A 19,385-nucleotide genomic window follows, 5' to 3' on the forward strand; every position below is an offset into this window, starting at 1 on the left:
GTTTTTTTGAGCTAGCAATATATTATTTTGTGTTCTAAACCAGAAGTGTTTGTGTCTGATTTTGACCTAAGTCATTTTTGGCAGGAGCTTTTGAGAGCTTTTGTGAAAAGTACATACTGCGTTCTTTCTACATGCATACTCTCATGTTGCAGGCTTAATTTCTAGGACCTTTTCCACCGGCTGGAACATATCTTAAAGGATGTAAATACTGGCACAGACTGAAAATTATTCTTTTGTTTCCTTTCCGTAGGATAAGAAATGGGTTCTCAACCATGAAGATGTCACGCTGGGGGAATTACTTGGCAAAGTAAGTAATCAAATGAGCTAAATAATATTTAAATAAGTATATATTAGTCATGAAATATACATTTTCTATTTTCCTTATCTTTTAAATTACTCTAGCATGCAATTTTTATACCAGTTCTTTTACTACAACACAATCATAGCATTGTGCTTTAAGTAAATGTGAATCACATTTACAGGTAAATGATACAATGTGTTWTTTTTACTGCTGAAAGTGTTTAACTATGGTGTGCTTATTTCTCTGGTTCAGAAGYCCTGAAACCTAACCTGAAAGCTAGCTGGATTTCCATGAAGCGTTATGTGGCTATTTCACTTTGGTCTTACCAAAGAAAAATATTGTAGTAGAATAGGAAGTTTTAAATAAAGAAAGAATTTGATATAATAAAATGATTTAACCAACACTTCTCAAAACAAATGCTCATTGCTTTTGTATGACTTACTTCGAATAATAGGTAACTTCACAATAGTTGCATATATTAATTTAGTTCTTATGTGCTATAGTTCACATCACAAATTCTGCTTAGTAGCTATAAATTTTAAAAATACTTCTCTCAGGTATTTGTTGCCTTATTACCCCACTTAAAATTTTAGCAGTTTTGTACCTACCAGCAATGTTAGGGCAAATGCTACTTTGGACACCATGTCCAAARGATGTCCTTAAACTTGTAAAATAGGCTTAAATGAGAAGCCAAATGAAAGCAACGGTTGCCTCAGGATTAAGAGAAACACTAAAAGAATTAATTAAACTRTTCAAGAAGTGAGAGAATTAAATACTGTCTGAAAAAACTGTTTCCGGGGATATAATCTCTTTGACAGTTTAAGATGACAAGGAGATTAACTATCTTTAGACAGAGCTGTGTCCACATAAATTGCTATACAGGTGCAGCGCCAGATTCACATTCTTAACAGAAACTTCTCAAGAGAAGAAAAATAAAGATGATTCAAGCATAAAAAAAAGATGCAGACAGCAAAAAGGCTTCTTCCCCCAAAAATACGAATTAGGCTGGATGTTACTCATCAAGGTAGTTAAAATGATTTTATGAATGTATTCATATWTTTTGTGTAAAACATTTTTTGCCCTTAATAAAGACAAATAGATGCTTCAAAGCAATTATAAACACAAATCTAGTTAATAATTATTTTAAAAATAATGAACTGAATAACAAGTTTCTWGGTTCATGATATAAATCTGTTATGCATCCATCTCTAAAAACTATAGTCAAACTAGAAAAGATAAGAATAACAGGATGATCAAAGATGTGGGATAGTTTCCATATGAGAAGAGGTTGAATGAACTGCTGCCATTCACTCTAGAAATGAGAAATATGAAGGATGATAAAATCTTGAGTGACCTGCAAAAGGTGAATAGGAAAGTCATAAAAGTTTGATGTAGAAGCAGAGGCAAACTTTCATAAGGGGAAAGTTTCTCTTTCTTCTGTGAGGGATTTTTTTTGTTTTCAGTCTTCCTTCCTTTGGCACTGCGGTATTCAAGTGCATGATATAAAGAACCTCCATCCCAGAGCAAAGACGGGAAGATGTTGCCAGGAGCTTTTCTGCTGTTTGTTGAACTTGCRTGTAGCTCCAGAGACTGACACATGGGAGAGGAACTCGTGGAGATAAACCTTTAAAATTGGATTGTATTGGTTCTTTGAGAAATACAAAGCTTAACTAAAAGAATGAGATCTTCAGTTTTTGTTTTTGTTTTCTTACGAGTGTTTGTTTGACCCCAGTGTTTTGTTATATGTCTCATAATATACTTGTTCCTTCAGTATCTGTCTCAATTCCTTTTCATTCTGTTCTTACCCAAGTAGCAAATACATATGATGAAGACTCTTCTGCTAATTATTTCAGTCACCTCCTATGAAAACTGAAGAAATAGATAACTTACACTGGTGACAAAAAATCTAAGAAATATGATTATAAAAATGAGCTGCTTTCTAAATTCATGTCCAAATGTGAGGGCCTGCATACTTGGCTTTATAGAATAGTGTTGATCAGCTTAGCTTATAAAAATATATTGTGGGACACTTAACTTCTTTAGCAGAAAAGCACATTTTTTTCAGTGCTTTTAATTTACAATTAGAATTAAGGTTGAATATTACTTCTTATTTTTCTTTGTTTTTTTTCTTTCCTTAAATGTGTAAGAATGTTTATGGGATTTTCAGACGTTTTGTACTAGTTTCACAGCTCGTGTTTACATATCTTACCGACAGAAGTTGGGAACCATTGTTAAAATACAACAGTTTGAAAATGAAAGGAGGAGGGAGTAACAATAAGAAAGAAAATACTATTTTCAGTATCTATTGACTTTAGAAGTTCCTAAGATGTTTTATAAGAAAATCATAATTACGCAATTCATGCATTTTCTTCTCTCTTTCTAGCAAAGTCAATTTAGAATTCATGTGTAATTCATATAACAGATATATGATATCTGTGTGAACTGAATTGTGTAAAGGRCAAAGATATTGGAAGAAAACTTCATGTGACTTCATAAAAGCATTGTAAAATGATGCATTACCTCTTCAGATACTTTGAAACGTGAGATGTCTGCAGTATTTTCCTGGATATTTATGAAGGCTTTGTTTAATTGGAATTATTTTTTTCTCCTGATTTYAGGGTAATTTTGGTGAGGTATATAAAGGAACATTAAAGGATAAGACTCCTGTTGCTGTAAAAACTTGTAAAGAAGATCTTCCTCAGGAACTGAAAATAAAATTTCTATCAGAAGCCAGGTAAGTTCTCTAAATTTAGTTAAAATATATATTTATTCCATATATTCCATATATTTATATATGGATTTATAAAAACTGACCTTTACAAAAATTCAAAGAAGCAATTCTTAAACTTTTTCCTTTTTCTCTTCCTCAGTACATTGTACAACTGTTTCCCCAGGAGCTAAAAATAGATATTTTTAACATGTAAATACAGCAGCATCTATCTGACTTGCTTAAACCATTTCTCAGTAAAGGAGACTGTGCCTATAAAAATGTATTTCTGTTACTGTAATTGCCTCCATTGAGAACTTTATCTGAGATGTGCCATAAGGGATAAAGAGATGTTGTTACTTCAGATGTGATTATATCAGTCATAAATCCCACCTTCTCAAATGCTTGACTATCAGCTCTTCAGATTTGGCCAGGTTATAGTGTACATCCCATTTACTAATTTTCTATTTGGAAGAAGAATCCACTTCAGAAGAGCAATTCTTTGCTGTTTCAGACAGCATGTGATTGCATACCCGTTTTTTCAAATGGCAATTATATCACGATAAGCTAAGTATTTTAATATAGGCTGACTGTATGGGTATGGAAATAAATTCATTGTAAATCCTCAATGCAGAGGGAGTGTATCAAGATAATTTTTAAAATATTTTTAAAGTCTTTAAAATTGTTTAAATTATTTTGCTCTCTTCTTCTAATGGAACATGATATATTTTCATTTTTGCCATAAAATAGTATGGTCAAGTATGGAAAAGTAGAAGACATTATATAAATCAGCTATTATAGCTTTTGAATATTTTTAAATGGCTGATAATTCAGTCATTTAAAGTTGGCTCAGATATTTCATTTGCTAAGCAACTTACCACTGAGGAAAAAAAATGAAATTCATTATTTCTCACTAAGTATTTATGTACCAAGTAGGCTACTATTTTATTCCTTTTYACAAGAAAAAGAGAGAAAGAAGAGGCAGTTTAAGTTAGCAAATAATAGGAAAAAAAATTAAAAGTAAACATTTAAATGTTAYAATGTCTCTCTAGAATTCTTCCTAGCTCTTCATTTCACTTATAAATTGTAGCATGCTGCTTTAGGCTGCAAATGTTCTTATTAAAGTATTGTGTAAGAAGTTGTAAATGTTTTTGTTTAGTTCTCCCAAATTAAAATTGCTGTCTCCATATTGTTTTAAAACTTGCTGTACTAATTAATTTTGTTCATTAAAATTGGAATGAGCATGATTTGAACAGCACGTGCTTTTTTGACGTAACTCTGCTACTAGTTTGCTAGTGAAATGCTGCTTAATTACAAGGGTTCTTGAAAAATGCCAAACCTATCAAGCGTTTTTTCAGTTCTTTTTCTATATATAGACAAATGGTAGGATTACAGTCAAAATGATGTGTTCAATCTTGATTTGTGAGTGAGTTGATATGCCCTCAATTTCACACAGAATGATGATTCATCTCTTCCATTGTTTTTATTTTGTTTTTTAACGATAGCATTAATGGCATGTTCCATTAAAATAACATTAAGAGTTTAAGATGTTTTCATATGGTGCTTAATTGGTTTACACAATAAAGTTTATTAATATAATAAACCTAATGTGTGTTTTGCAGAATACTCAAACAATATGATCATCCTAATATTGTAAAACTTATAGGAGTTTGCACACAACGGCAACCTATTTATATTGTTATGGAACTTGTTCCAGGTAATTTTTTTTTTCTTTTTTTCACAGCATATGTTAATATGTAGTGTTTCTGTAGCAAAAAAAGATACTGCTTTCTCTTTGCTTTTGTTTCCATTCTAATTGCTGATCTCAAAATTTAACTATGTTGCAAATCTTTGTAGAGCTTTGCTTCTACCGGTTTGAGAGTGGAGTGAGTTTTTCTGTAGCCGTTCAAAACAACACAATTTGCTACAAGGTATCTCTGCCATAGCTTCGTGTTTTTCCTGAAAACAAACTGCATAATACTTTATTTTTTAAATAGAGTTATGTTGTGAATGCCATAATGCTTGTATTTCAAGAAACTACATGATTGGAAAATGTTTAAGTTTTAGTAATTCAAATTTGGATTATCTTTGGTAATATAAATAATAATTGATAGGTTGTTGTTTCTATAAATAGTTTTTTCTTTATGAGACTATGTTATTCAGCAAAATTATTCTGTTCATCAGTTATTCTTGATTTATTTTTGGAATTTGAGGTTCATTTTATTCACTAGCAGTTGCAGAGTTTCAAATTGTTGAGATGATACCAGCTTTTGGGTGGTTTTATTCCTCTGTTGATTCTCTCAGCAGCTGGAAAATACATGTTTTTGGTAGCCTCTATTATTGCTTAATATGCACCAGCATATTTGTTTTATTTATCACTAGTTTTGTCTTYGACGTTGTACTGCGAGCTGTATCACAAACCATTTCATTCATGAAGACTTAGTAAATATTTATAATTTTTGAGTACTGGCTTTCGTACAAGTTCACTGATGAAATCCTTTACCTGCCTTCATTCAATTAGATGAGATTATTGTATTTGCACATGTGACTAACTTTATGAAAATGGAGACTCACGGCATTGTCCTGAGACGGACATAGTCGGTAAGCAGCTTCTCCAGACATCTCTGCCGATAAATATAAATCCTTTATTGTTCCTCTTCAGGGTTTTCAGAGGCTAGGGAAAGCTGTAGGAATGTATTAATACAATTACACAAGGAATTAGTGAAAGTCTTTCACCAGTTCCTGTGCCAAATCTATCCAAAAATTCTTCTCTCTCCTGGCGTTGAGTTTACAAGAACCTTCCTAATTCTAATCCAGTTTTGTGGGGCTGCAGAGTGCTCTGGCTAGCTCCCACGCCCGCGTGCCCTCGGTAGCTTTGTACTAGGTTCAGGCCGTGACCATTCTTTGTGTTCTTCTGCGAGTTAAAACTTGGCCGCGCACCACCAGCCTGACAAACCAGCTAGAAGAGATAAGGATGTCAACTCTGAAGAAGCTGACAGAGGGACAAAAGCAAAACACTAACTTAGTTCTGTTCAGARAAACAGTGACTCGGATTTTACTGGTTTTCTGTTCTGTAATAGCAAGTTGAATGAGATTATCTAAAATAATTATCGTTGGTGCTTTGACTTGGTACTTAATGCTGCCCTTTGAAGCAAAAAATACTGGGAGGTGTACTGGCTTGCAAACATCACTGTGCTTTCTCAGCAAGTGTTTTGCTTGTGTTTTGTCTTACAGATGCTTATGCTTGAAGGTGTTTAAGCAGTTTAATTCTGATGTTCTTTTTAATAATTAAAAATAGAATGTTATAGGTTAGTGTTGTATTCTGTAAATGTGCAGCTGTGAAAATATATGATGCATAAATCTGCAGGACAGCTTTTTCTCCAAAAAAAAGATTAGAAACAGCTCCATATAATGTGGAATCCCCCTGTGATAAGTTTTTTGTGTTCTATTTAATGTTTGTGATTTTCCTTCTGTGTTGGGTTTTTTTTTTCTGAATGCATGTATACTGTGTATATGGTGCTTACTGTGTCTTTTAAGATTTCTTTGATGCGAGTTTCAGTGTTTCAGCAGCGGCTAAATTGGCTTTTCGTTTCAGATTCAGATTTCAATTCAAATTCTTACTTTGTTCAGCTGTTAAAAATTACTTGGGAAACTTAGCACTTCTTGTAGAGAGGCAATTCRGTCATTAACGCTCTCGGCAGAGCAAGCTCTCTTTGCTTGTTTGTTTTCCCTTTTCCCAAACATAAATGGGACTGAGGCCTGTGCATCTGGATAAAGTCGTCATAGAAAGCAGTGCAGAGCCTGGCAAAGGTGTGCTTAAGCAACTTGCACCTCCATCCTTAGACAGAAAAACATTCCAGATGTTGTAAATGAGATAGGGAAAGAAAGCAATTGTCAAAGAGAACCATCTGTTGTAGGTGGGTCCTTTCAGTGTGGTGTGTGTTTAGTTTGGTGATRTGCTTCCTAAAGGAAGGATCACATCGATAAAGAAAATTCAAGAAAGTCAGTGCAGCAGTGAGTAACCGAGAAAAATAAGGTAGCAGAGCATGCTGCAGATACATAACCAAAGTGAAAGGTAGATCAGAAATTATTTATGTAAATGGAAAAAAACTACATCATTTGCTTATATTTCAGTTTCTTCTAAGATCGCTGATGGCAATTTTGAATGAACCTCACACAGCCACCCAAGATCAGTTCACAGTAGATTGATAGAGAAAGGCTGCGTTACCTTTTTCCCTGCCCATCGTCTGTCAAAAAATGAAGGAAATATCTTAATCGTGTTTGTGTGTGTGTTATTATAACTTCTCTTTAAGGAACGCAWGTGTGGAAAAAGGCATTCCGCCTCTCCTCCCGTGGCCGGGCAGTTGGAGGCAGGGCTCATCTCCTCTCCTCTCTGTCTTGTCCCGCGGGAACCGCTGCAAGGCGGAAGGAGAGGAACATCCTGCAGCCAGGYTGCAGCATCTTTTCCTAGAGCTTGGCGGTATGATGTCTCCCCAGTCCTTCTAGCCTCTCAGACAATATTTAATGAAAACAACAGTCCCATAAATTGACTGAAAAAGGAGAAGGCCTGAAAATACAGAATTTGCTTTTCTTTGTTATTCTAAGCATATGTTTATGATGGTACTTGAGAAATTTTATCCACCAAATTGAAAACATAGGAATAAGATGCCAACATTTTAAAAAAATTAAGCTGCAGCTTATTATTGTAACAAATTCATGGAGTCCGGTAAACTGATTAAAGAGAATTTCTTCTGAAGACTCATAGACCATAACAAATGCTTTAACAAAGAGATATTTTATTATTGTCTAATAAAATAATGCCCATTGACAGACTTGAGATAAACATATTTCTTAWGCTTTAAAGAAACCAATATCCAGCAACATATGAGACCAAGCAATTTTCATATGGAAAGAACAACTGGAATATTTTTTAAAGAGTTAGTTGTATTATTCTGTTTTCTAGGTAAGCAACTGACACCACTTTCCAAGTTAAGAGGACAAATAATTTTAAATTTGAATACAGAATATTCTATCAGCTGTTTCTTATTATTTCTGGTGACACACATACCATGAATAAATATTTCCATAGATGGTAGCAGTTACCTACTAACAAGAAATCCTTAATCAGTTTTCTAAAGAGTGTTATCTGGGAGATACATCCTTCTTGTTTAGGAAGTTATTTATTCATTATATCATTTGAACTGCATTTTAACAGCTTTTTCTCTAATAGATAGAAATCTTAAACTCAATGAAATACTACTTGTCATGTATAAACCAAACCTAAGACATACTTAGCACCAACACTGTCCTTCATATAGACATTGAGAGTTACGTGTACAGAAGAGACGTGACAGAAAATTGTTGTGCAGGAGTTTAAGAGGAGAATTTAAAAAAAATCATAAAGGAGCTTCRAAAACAAGTTTTTCTTCCACTCTTCTCTTAGCCCCCCAAAAATTGCCAGAGTAACCACTGAAATTCTTTGTTCTTAGTTCTTTATCACATTAACATTTTATATATGTGTAAGTTAACACGGATCTATAGAAAAGTCTTATTTGCAGGACTGAGTTATTCTACATAACTGCCATGAAAAGAAATTTAGCAAGGGAGATAGTTTGAAAACGTTGATTCGTGGTTGTGTAATGGCTAAATTCGCAACAGCCTTTAAAGCACTGTTACAAATAATTAATTTTATTCTGTCTTATCTAAATAACTTTGGAATATTATCTAGAAAGAACTACTGCCTAGATCCTTTCAGAGTCCCAACACTGAAGTTGCTGTGTGGATTTGAATATGTTTCTTGACTATCCTGTCATAAAAATTTACTTAAATTTTACAGTAAGGTAGACTTTATCTGTGAATTTTTATTTGACTAAGAATTAATAAAACAACTTCATCGGGAAATGTTGTTTGCATTGCAACATTTGGGTGAGGATCTTCTCATAGCCTTTTCTTCTTCCTGTCTGGTAGTTACGGCTCTTTCGTTGTTGACAGCTTTAGTTACCAGTTTGAAAATATTAAGACTGTTACAAAGAGAGAAAACTGGAGGAGAGSAACACCTGTGCATTTTGTGTGCCCGTTGTTTCACATCCACTGTGTGTYTCTAGTGCAAGTTTGACTGCTGTTGCTGTGTGCTTACCTCTGCTCACATTTCCGTTTTCATGTTGCTAGCTTCAGCCCGTAGCGTGCCATTAGGTTTCTTTTAATTCAGGATGGGCCTGGACGGTGTATRCGATCACGCAGCAGATCTTCCGTGTGCGCATGCAGTAAGTCAGACGTGCTGAATCCTGGATTGCACATGGGCACATCGGTGAATCTCAGCTCCCTGGGCACGTGCCGGGGGGCCTGGAGCGAGGAGCCCCTGCTGTGGGACGCGGGCTCGGGACGTGGTTTTGTGCGGAGTTCTCYGCACAGAAAGTCGCGGCAGCCTCAGCTGTTGCGCATCGCTGGGGATCGGCGTGGCGTACGCACACTAAGTGCGATGCCTCCAGTGGAGAACTGCGTTTGAACTGCAGGCTGCTATTCAAATAGCGAGCCCGGGAACTTGGCTTTGTGACCCCCAAAATTTAACTCGCAGCAGTGCCCGGAGAGAATACAGCATGGATAGTCTGTGCCTGCTGACGCTGRTCCCAGTGAGACTGCTGGACAGAGGGGGGGAAATAAAGTCCTCTGCCAGTTTCTTCCCTTAAGTCTCCACTGACCATGAGCAGATTTCAAATACCATGTTAAAACAGAGCTAATGAGAACCCCATGGCAAACAAGGCATATTGTGTATATTGTATGGAACAAATCTTGATGTAATTGTAGGATCATGCAGTRAATTTTAAATCCTGCGTTGAAGGAGTAGAAATAATACAGATCAGCTCCAGTAAAAGTAGAGTGCAACTTGCAACTTTGTATACTGACCAAAATTTTCATACTTTTCAAAAATTCTAGTTAGACAGGACTAGACTATTGGAACCTGTCTGTATTGTGAAGAAATCTAGTGATGATATAGGTTGCTCTAAGTTTTTCTTCTCTGCAATAGTCTTTTTCTTTTTCTTACTACTTTATAAAGGAACGTCAGATAAGCAGGTCTGATATGGTTTGTTGCAAAGATGATAGTTGGGAGATTTTTCTGGTATTTTCTAATCTAAAAAATATGAATTCTGTATGATTACATAATTTAATACAGTAACTCTTAGTAATCTGTTGTAATGCATTTTACATACACGGTTTATCCTAAAAAGACAGCAAGAAGTTAAAGTGAAATGAGAGTTACTAATGATTTGGGAGGGGAGAGAAATCCCAGGTGTGTTTACAGAGAACCCGTATGTTGAAGTTTGCCAAACGCTTGAAGTTAGAATAGGCCCTTGAGTTTGTGGAGTTGTCTTGTGAACTTGATTAAAGACTTAATCTGACTGAAAATTAACCTGTTAAAGGTGAGATATTAGTCTTAAAATTGTTCAGTGAGCTTATTGTTCAGCTGCATATTTGACACCGTGTGAATGCAGTCTGTAGCTTTTAGAGCAGGAGTTTCCTTACATAAATCAGGATTTGTCAAGGATAGTTTTCAAATGTGAGGACTATTTTTAAGATATGATTTATACTACTGTTTAAGGAAGCACATAACTTCTCTCTCAGGCCACATCAGTTGAAAAAATTGGGCATTTTATTCCCATTTGCCAGGTCAGTGTATTCATTCTTCTTTTCTCTCTTTTTTGCTTTCTGTTTTCCTAATGAGTTTTTTGTGCTTTATTCCACACTATTATTCTTAAAACTACAGTAAGGAAAAGAAAAAATAAGCTAGGATGCCCTTCTGTCACACTGTATCGTAATAGAACTTGCATTTTGAGAAACTAGGCATTCAAAAATAGGCAGTTCAGTATTCTGGCTTGTCAGATGAGTCTTAATTTAACTTYCTCCAGCATATACATTATGAAACAACCTTTAATAACTAGGTTTTTGTTCCTTACCAGATCCTTAGTTTGTGCAATGCTTGAATCGTTTTTCAGTACTTGTTTCTCTTCTCCAAATCTGTTCAATGGTATAAGCCTTATTTAATGTATTCCATCAGTTATCTGCTCTGAGTGTGATCATTTCTTTTTCTTTCCCTTTTTCCTTTCTTTTTGTTTTTGTTTTTGTTTTTTCCCCCGATGGACATTTCTGGGGTTTTCTCTCTAATATTAAGTGCATTGCCAACTTTACTCTGGAATGCTAGCATGCGTCTCTGATACAGCTCTAGAATTCCTATTTGGTAACAGATGCATGCTTTCAAAAAAGCAACCTCTCCTACCTTCCCACTCAACAGGATGCTGAGTTCTTATTCCTTGTTTTATTTAGGCTAATGCTGGCATACACTGGAACRGATTTGCTGAACACCTGCAGCTGCAAGCAGGTCGAGCTATGCTTGTACACATAAAGGGCTCCGAAAACATCCAGTAAGCTGATAGTACAAGAAGGTTGTCTGACTTTATCACTGAATTCAGGTTTCGTCTAAGCGTATCCCACTTTCAAGGTGGGATTCAGCAAGGTCATCACGTCCATCTTTGCAGCTGGATAACGTAACCTCTTGTGATTTGGACTGAATCATTTGGGATGCAAATTGTCTGTGCCACTGATGCAGAAACAATTCAGAGGTGACAAGTTTTATTAGCTCATGTACAGCACTGCATGAATGCAGCTATGCTGACRCCCAGGCAGGTTCAGAAACAGCATAGCCGTCCTTACAACACCTGTAACAGGATCTCATAACCCGTTTCTCAACCCTGTCGTTCGTTTTGGTCCAGCTTGGCTTGCTCACTCCAGCTCTTACTCCATTTTAATTTGTTTCTACCCCTCTGCAACCTGCCAAGCTTCTGCCTCTGCCCCTTCTCTCCTGATGAGCAYGTCACCCCCGACTATGAATCAGGCAGCTCACCATGACCAAGTCCCACTTCACCCCTCCTCCCCAACCATTTTGAAACCTCCCCCACATCCCAACTCTTCTTCCTCCATTCTCCTTAGTATTATGCTATACTATACTATTATATATTTCCTTAGTATTATATTATTATCATTCATGTGTGGCTGTGCCTTCCTCCTGTCTGCTGCATGGTTTGCACCTGTGAAGACATAAGAAGAAGGGGGAACAGTCAGATTCCTCTTCTGGGCAATAGATGATGATGATTAAAAACTCCTTTCAGCTCAGAGCTTCTCTCTGATGGAACAAAACTGACACCTGCAATAGCGTCCTTTTTGTTGCACTATTTGAGATTAGAATTTGATTTTTACCTTTTCAAATATTTTAGGCTTTGATGATGCTGTGTTTTATAATAAGACTGTACAAAAGTAAATGCATATTTAACTGGGCAGTCTGTTCTAAGTCTGAATGAAAGCAACCAAACATAAGAATTTAGCAGAAGTGTTTTGACAGCTGCAAGCACTTCTGTGTGCAGTGTTGTTTCTTTAGTTTTGTTTGTAGATATTTCTTCATCTTACTACTTTTTGCTTTGCCTAAATTAGCTTCTAAGTATCTATTATTTTAATGMGTCTGCATTTCGAGAGAAATTTTCATTTTTTTCTTTCAATTAAAAAGATGTTCTACACGTGGGTCCTGTTTCATATGGATCATCATTACTTTCTTGCCCAAAATCTCTTTTGAGGATATTGATTCTTTTTTTTTTTTTTTTTTTTTTTTTTTTACATAGTCCAATTTGTAGGAATTAATGTAACAAATCTCAGTGGAAGGCCTCACAGACCCGGAAGGTGATTTTCATTTTAGTTAATTTCTTAGGTGAGTTGCATCTGCCCACTCATCCTGCCGCGTCCTCGTTGCCACAATACCAAGATGTAGCGTCGCTGTTGTCTCAGCAGGATTATTTTGTGCAGCCTGGAGGAGAAAAGGTGCCAGCTGTTGATTTCTCACTGTGATTCTGGGTTCCTCTTGGTGACAACATGCTGGTTTTTGGAGAGGCCTTTATACCTTTGGGAATCAGTGGTTATTGTGGCCTGATCATTGGCGTCAGAATCTGGCTTACTTGGTCTGCCTTAACTCTGAGACAAGGTTGCTGATCCTGGCCAGTTTTTTTTCTCCTTTTGAGTATCTTATGGCAACAGTGTGTTCTTCCCGTCAGAGTAACAGGATGAGAAACGGCGCGTGTAATGTGCTGTAAGTCTGTCGTTGTCATTTGATTGGAGTGCAGAGCTTGTGCTGATGCGTGATCTGTGCTGTGGGCTCCTCAGAGCTCTGTTCTGCTGCTGCTGTGTCGCCTGCACCATGATCTCGGTGCAAGCACCATCTTCTCCAAGTTACAGAACGGCTGAGGTTGGAAGGGACCTCTGGAGATCACCTAGTCCAACCCCCCTGCTCGGCAGGGTCACCTAGAGCGTGTTAGACAGGGTTGCGTCCACGCGGGCCTTGAAGATCTCCAGAGAAGGAGACTCCACAACCTCTCTGGAGATCCTGGCTTTACTGCTGCTAGTCATGCTCTTGGCTGTCATTCTTTTGATCTCTTCTTTCATCTTTGCTTTCACACACATGCTTTTCCATTCCTGCTTCATTTATGCAGGTGTTAATATTACTATTGCAAAACCTTATGTAATTACAGCAATTTTTATGTGGTTTAACAGAAGAAATTAWGTTTTAACTGGATTTTGTAGCAGTAACACAATTACTTATCTCCTTTAGTAGCTGAAAAACCTGGAGTTTATTTACAGTTTCCATTACCACCTATGTAAAACAAAATAATTGGTGAAAGTACTGCATTACAACAGATGTTTCATTACTTGAAAAGTGAAATTCTATTTTATGTGAAAAAAGTAAAGCTCTATTTTGAGGAAAGTGAGAATTCAGCATTTCTAAACACTTAAATTTTCAATAGCATTTACGAAATACTTGCTTATTTGTTTTTAAAGAACTACTGCAGATGCATTTTTAATATTTAAAATCAATGGTTTTAAGTAGCTATGGTTGGATTTATTCTGTTGATAATGCATATGGGATTATAGTACCAGGCAACAAAGAAAATGGAATTTTGACAGTCAAAAGACTGAATCCTCAAATTTATAAATACTTCCAAGAGCAGGTAAAAATTATTTTATTATTATCRTCATAGCTTATAAAACATGTATGAAAACTGAATCTTGGAGCCTYGAACAAGTAGATAGGTACCATTTTAAGCACCAGGAGAGAACATTGAAGTACATGTTTCTAGTTGATGCTATATGCCATCAGTCAGATATTAACATAGTGAAATATTTTGTAAACTGATAGAGCATATTACATTGCAGTTTCATGTTGTTTTGGCTCTTCTCATAGGTCATAGATGTGATTTCTCTCTTGGAAAACAGTAGCTTCTTTTTGTTTGTCACACTAATGTTATATTCCCATAAATATTACATAAAATATAGCAGGAAATCTGCAGTACATGGTGTAGTATACTTTATAGTAAAATATATGRCCACTGCTCTATTTTTAGTCTCTTAAAATTTCTGTATGTAATGAGAAATATTTCRCCTGAAAGGCTGTTTGTGGATGAATCCAGCTCTAAACGGAGCTTCCTGCTTGGGTACTACACGTGGTCGTCTACTTAATAAAACAGTTCCGTTGTATTTGGCAAACAGACCAGTCCTGTTGTTTATCCTTTTGTAAATTCAAAACTAGTCATTGACTTCTGCTTCTATGGTCTTAATYATTTCTGTAGCATTTACAGCTTTGGGGGCAGAACTCATTTTCTGGTAGCATTGCATGCCATTGACTGAAATAGCAGGTAGCTCCATACAATACAATGGAAATTCCATGCGTAAGAAAGTCTTGCTTTATATTATGAAGCCATCCCGCTTTGTTGCAGTTGTTTCATAGTCTATCTAATTGGTCTGTTTATTTCATTTTTATCAACAGCTATTATATTGGAGATTACGTTCTGACGCTATGTGCTGCAAATAGCAAATTACTCCCTTTTATATTAAAACTAGTTTTAAGAAGCACATAAAGATATCACATAGCTGGAGTGGCATACTGAAGGGTTTGTAGTGAAATCCTCTTAACTCAGCTTTGATGCTATTCATGCGCACGGTTTCTTGTGAAGATGAAAAGCTCAAATATTGGCCACAGTAGATTTTAAAAATCAGAAATTACTAGCAATGTAATTTTTGTTAGTTGAAAGACAGATAGCTAAGCCTATATTTGTGTCATAATGATGAGGATGATCAGATTTAACCTAAAGTGACATAATACACCTTGTACAGAATATAAAAAATATAAATCATTTTACTTTTTGTTTTTTGCTGTCTGCAACTAAGTGTTTTCCCATCAAGGTTGAAAAGAGTATTTAAAAAACATTTTCATGACCTCTATTCAATGACAGATACCAGAAGACAGAACTACTAACAAAAATGTGCCCTTTGAGACTTTTTTCCATATTGCGACCCTGAGACGGATTAGGGTTATTTTACTAAAAATATATTCAGATGATAGGTAGGCATAAAATACACTGTATATAGATTTAGGCATTTAGGCATCTGTGCTGTTTTTGCTCAAAATTTTAGAAATTTTATAGCRCATGCCAAGAACTGAAGATAGATTAGCAGGTCTAAATCACCTCCTGAAGTTATGTTTGTACTGGGAAGTTGCAGGCTCACACACTACCAGTTTGATGCATCCTAATATTTGAAACTCTGCAGCTTTCAAGCAAGCTATTCAAAAATTAGCTGATAAAAATTAGGATTTTAATCTGATTACCTGAGCATATCAGAAAGGAATATGTAAGATAATTTAAATTTTTCAATATGAAGTCACCAATTTTTAATTCTTATTTGCAAGAATGTACAAAACCATTACCTTGAGCTTTTTGCACTAAACCTTCCAACACACTGTTGATGGAATATCAAAAATAAAATTCACACCTGGAGGTGTGAATTATATTTTATCAAAAGTATACAGAAGTTAAGAGAAAAAGTATTTTGTTGCATAATCTCAGCTGTATGACAGTTAGTTTGTATATCCCTGGACTTCTTGGATCAACAAGTGGGTTATGGGGACTTGGTGTATTTGTAGATCATGGAGGCTCATATAATCTGATAAAACAGAAGGGAATAAACAATTTATAACAAAATCTTGTTATAGTGATTCTTTGTTATGGTATAAGAGAAATAGTGATTTGTAAATCACAAAGACTAGAAATTAACAGTTGCATTATATTCACAGTATACTTTTAASAAAGCAGACTTCCTGATTAAAAAAAAAATACTGTAAATTTAATCTGCCTCATAGCCTCCATCCTGCTTAGATGGGAATAGGCTAACAAGCACAGTTTTGTTTTTGATTGCTATATGGAGCGTTTGTTACATGTAAAATAGTATTTTCTTAAATGTCAAGTGACAACTGGTTTTACTGTAACTTGTTTAATTTTTCTTTTAGAACAATTTGGTTTACTATCATAATTTCTTTTTCTGAGATTGTCATTGTAACATCTAGTTATTACTAAATGTTATTGCTGTATTCTCTGTTACAAGAGATTAGCTCTTACATACTCTTAGTTGCTTTTTTGACAAAAAGACATCTAACAATTCCTTTACATGTAACTCAGTTTTGGATTTGATGAACTGTATGTTTGTTGAATTATGTAGTAGCTGGCAGTGGGTGACTTGGTCAGGTGGCATAGTGGCTGAGGGTGGCCAACAGGAGACCATCTGCTGTACCTATAAGCATAAAATCATGGGAAAGAGCTAATTAAATGTTATCACCAAAAAATAGATAGTATTATTAGATCTCATAAATTAGATACCTGACAATAAAGTGCTCRCTTAATGTTTATTTTTGGGACAGTTCAATGCCAAAGCATGTATAATTTTAGGTCCATCATCTTATTTGGAAAAATGTAATAGAATGTTGATTTATTATTTCTAGATTTTTGAATAGTTAAGCATCTTGTTGTTTACCTTGATGCCTCATTGTCTTTACTAGCTGGTTTCCTGAGAACAGTTTTACTATGATTTGTGAACAGCAGTAACTCATTCCTACAAGGTAACTTATATGCATTTTGAGGCACAGTGATCTTTTGAAGAGTTATTTTTCTCTGTTTATCTCTAGTTCAGAAACATATTTCAGTATGCTTATAATTGAGAAAATACTTCTGATTATGTTTTGATCGTGGTTTTGCCACTGACCCCCCCCCATCCTGCTCTGGCGTGTTCATTTGTAGCTTGGTGAAGTTSAGGTTACCTGTCACTGCACACAGAGTCCTGAGTTCTGCGTGCAGGGAGGGTTCAGCAAACAAAGCAGCTGAGTCCTCACAACAGGAATCAGTAAGGAGAAGAAGAAGGGATAGTAAAAATCATTATTGATGAAGTAATTACTAATATTAAAAGTAATGCCTGTGACTGGAATCTTTCCAGTTGCCTTTCACTACAGATTTATTCATCTTTCCCGTGAAATGCTTTGTCGTCCTTGTGCAGCTAATGTGCATACATATTTTCAGCTCCAGTTTGGAGAGTTTTGTTGTGTATGACGTTGGGCATGATTTTAAAATGCCTGTGGCTGGATGATTTGTTGTTGTTCAGCTGATTACAAGTTGTATTAATTTGGAGGTTTCTGGAAGAGTCCATATTTTCCTGTATCTTTGTTCTCTTTCATAAACCATGTATGTTGAAACTCCAGCTGATATTTCTACTTCTATCTGTAAATTTCCAAGTGTAAAGAAATTTTCAAGAGTGAAAATTTATAAATTGGAAATTTGTAAAATTGGAAATTCTCCAAATCATGATGATGTATCCCAGCACATATAGTCTTATATCTTACTGGGTTCCATCTCCATTTTTTTAAGCCTGTTAGAATTAAGTGATAGCTAAATGTTTTGGTTTTCACTAGTATTTAACAGTGTTAAAATTTATTTTCAAGAAAGAGAATGCATCTGTAACAGTTTTTGCTTCAAAACAAGCAGTCTACTCTTGCAATAAAGGTGTTAACCTCACTCCTACTAGTACCTGCAACTAATGTCTAAACTCACACTGATGTTGTTATAACACTTTGTATAAATAGACCTTTCTTATTTTGAATTCATTCCTTCCTTTTTAATATATCTGTGTCAGAAGGCTTCTTTCTTTTGGGTATATCAAACTGAGCTCATCTATTTTTTCCGTACTTTCTGCAGTAAGTTGTTGGGAATTCTGAGCCTTCAGTATTGGCAAATATTGGTTGATTCTTGGTAGCTTTTTAGATTCTTGGCAGGTTTTTTCTAAGTTGTCTCGATTTTGTGTTCCTGCACAAGCAATGCTACAATTTGTCAACACTGGAAGTAGTTAATATTTCTACATTAATATAGACATAATCATACTTGCTCAAAGATGATTCCTGTGTACAGAGTGGTGAGTGCTCAATATATAAACAAAATAACTCCAGTCAGATTTGAATGTAAATATTGTTTATTTGGCGGGCTGTGTGTACATGTGTGAACTGCTTAAAAATTATTTTTAGCTCTCTGCTATAACCAGAATAATTCCGTTTACATGTGGAAGAAATGGCACCTACTTCAGTGGTGCCGTCTGCTTCCTGCCAGTTGCCAGGCCTGGTCGATAACCCCTCAGGCCGAAGGAAGGGTGCTTGTTGTGGGTTCCAGTTTGCAATAGTAGCTGGTCTTTTAGGTTTTCATTAGAACTTAAAATTCAGTGTCCCACGACTGATCCCGCCAGACTTTGGAAATGTCACGTACGTGACTGTATCTCTTGTAAATCAGAAGTCATTTCAAATCGGCGTTAGTGTCGCAGGCATCCCAGCAACTCGGTTTTCCATCGGTGGGTTATCCAGCCCGCCGTGCCAGCGCCCGAGCGCTGCTGCCCGCCCCGGCACGCGCGCTTGCTCAGCTGCCGGGGAACAAGGTCGCGGTCAGCCTCGCACTGGCATCCTGTGCTCTGTGGTCTACTCTTAGATACTTCAGACTCTCCAGTTCTGGCTCATGCGGTTTATAAGCAACGCTTTGTTACTCCCGAGAACTGAAAATTGACTGTGTGCACTTTAAATAGACCGTGCTTAGCTGGTATGTTAAGACTTGCCAGAAATTTGTCACTAAAGAAAGCATGTCTTAGATAAGCTTATTCATCTGTTCTAGTCCCATCTGCTTGAACAAGTTAATTGGAAGTCAGAGTAATAAGAAAATATAGTGGTTTCCAATTTTTCTTTAGTATTTCTGGGCTTACAAAAAAGGCAACGAGCAAAATGGAAACTGTTTTTTTTATCTGAAGGCTAATCAGGTGTTTATTTTCTTTGAGTTGTCATGAAGGAACAACCTGTTAAGCTTTCATCTGCAGATACTTGACACTAAGAACAACCTTGATCCTAGGCAAAATAACTGAATAAAAGAGTGCAGCAGTTGGCAATTAAGATGCTAATCCCTCTTACATTTACTCCAACTTAATATTTGAAGG

At 35.9% G+C, this 19,385-nt stretch overlaps 1 protein-coding gene across 3 annotated transcripts in view; it reads left to right on the top strand.

Moving 5' to 3' along the window:
- Positions 1 to 19,385, top strand: part of FER (FER tyrosine kinase) — a 163,203-nt gene that overhangs the window by 103,764 nt on the left and 40,054 nt on the right. For all 3 annotated transcript variants that reach the window (XM_085305337.1, XM_085305339.1, XM_085305340.1), the window contains 3 exons: positions 251 to 307; positions 2,920 to 3,035; positions 4,631 to 4,725. In XM_085305337.1, coding sequence (XP_085161463.1) covers positions 251 to 307; positions 2,920 to 3,035; positions 4,631 to 4,725 — 268 coding nt within the window. The remainder of the gene's footprint in view (positions 1 to 250; positions 308 to 2,919; positions 3,036 to 4,630; positions 4,726 to 19,385) is intronic.

Source organism: Rhea americana, unplaced genomic scaffold (genome assembly GCF_003343005.1).
Source record: "Rhea americana isolate MKP2758 unplaced genomic scaffold, rheAme1 scaffold_22, whole genome shotgun sequence".
Lineage (NCBI taxonomy): Eukaryota > Metazoa > Chordata > Aves > Rheiformes > Rheidae > Rhea > Rhea americana.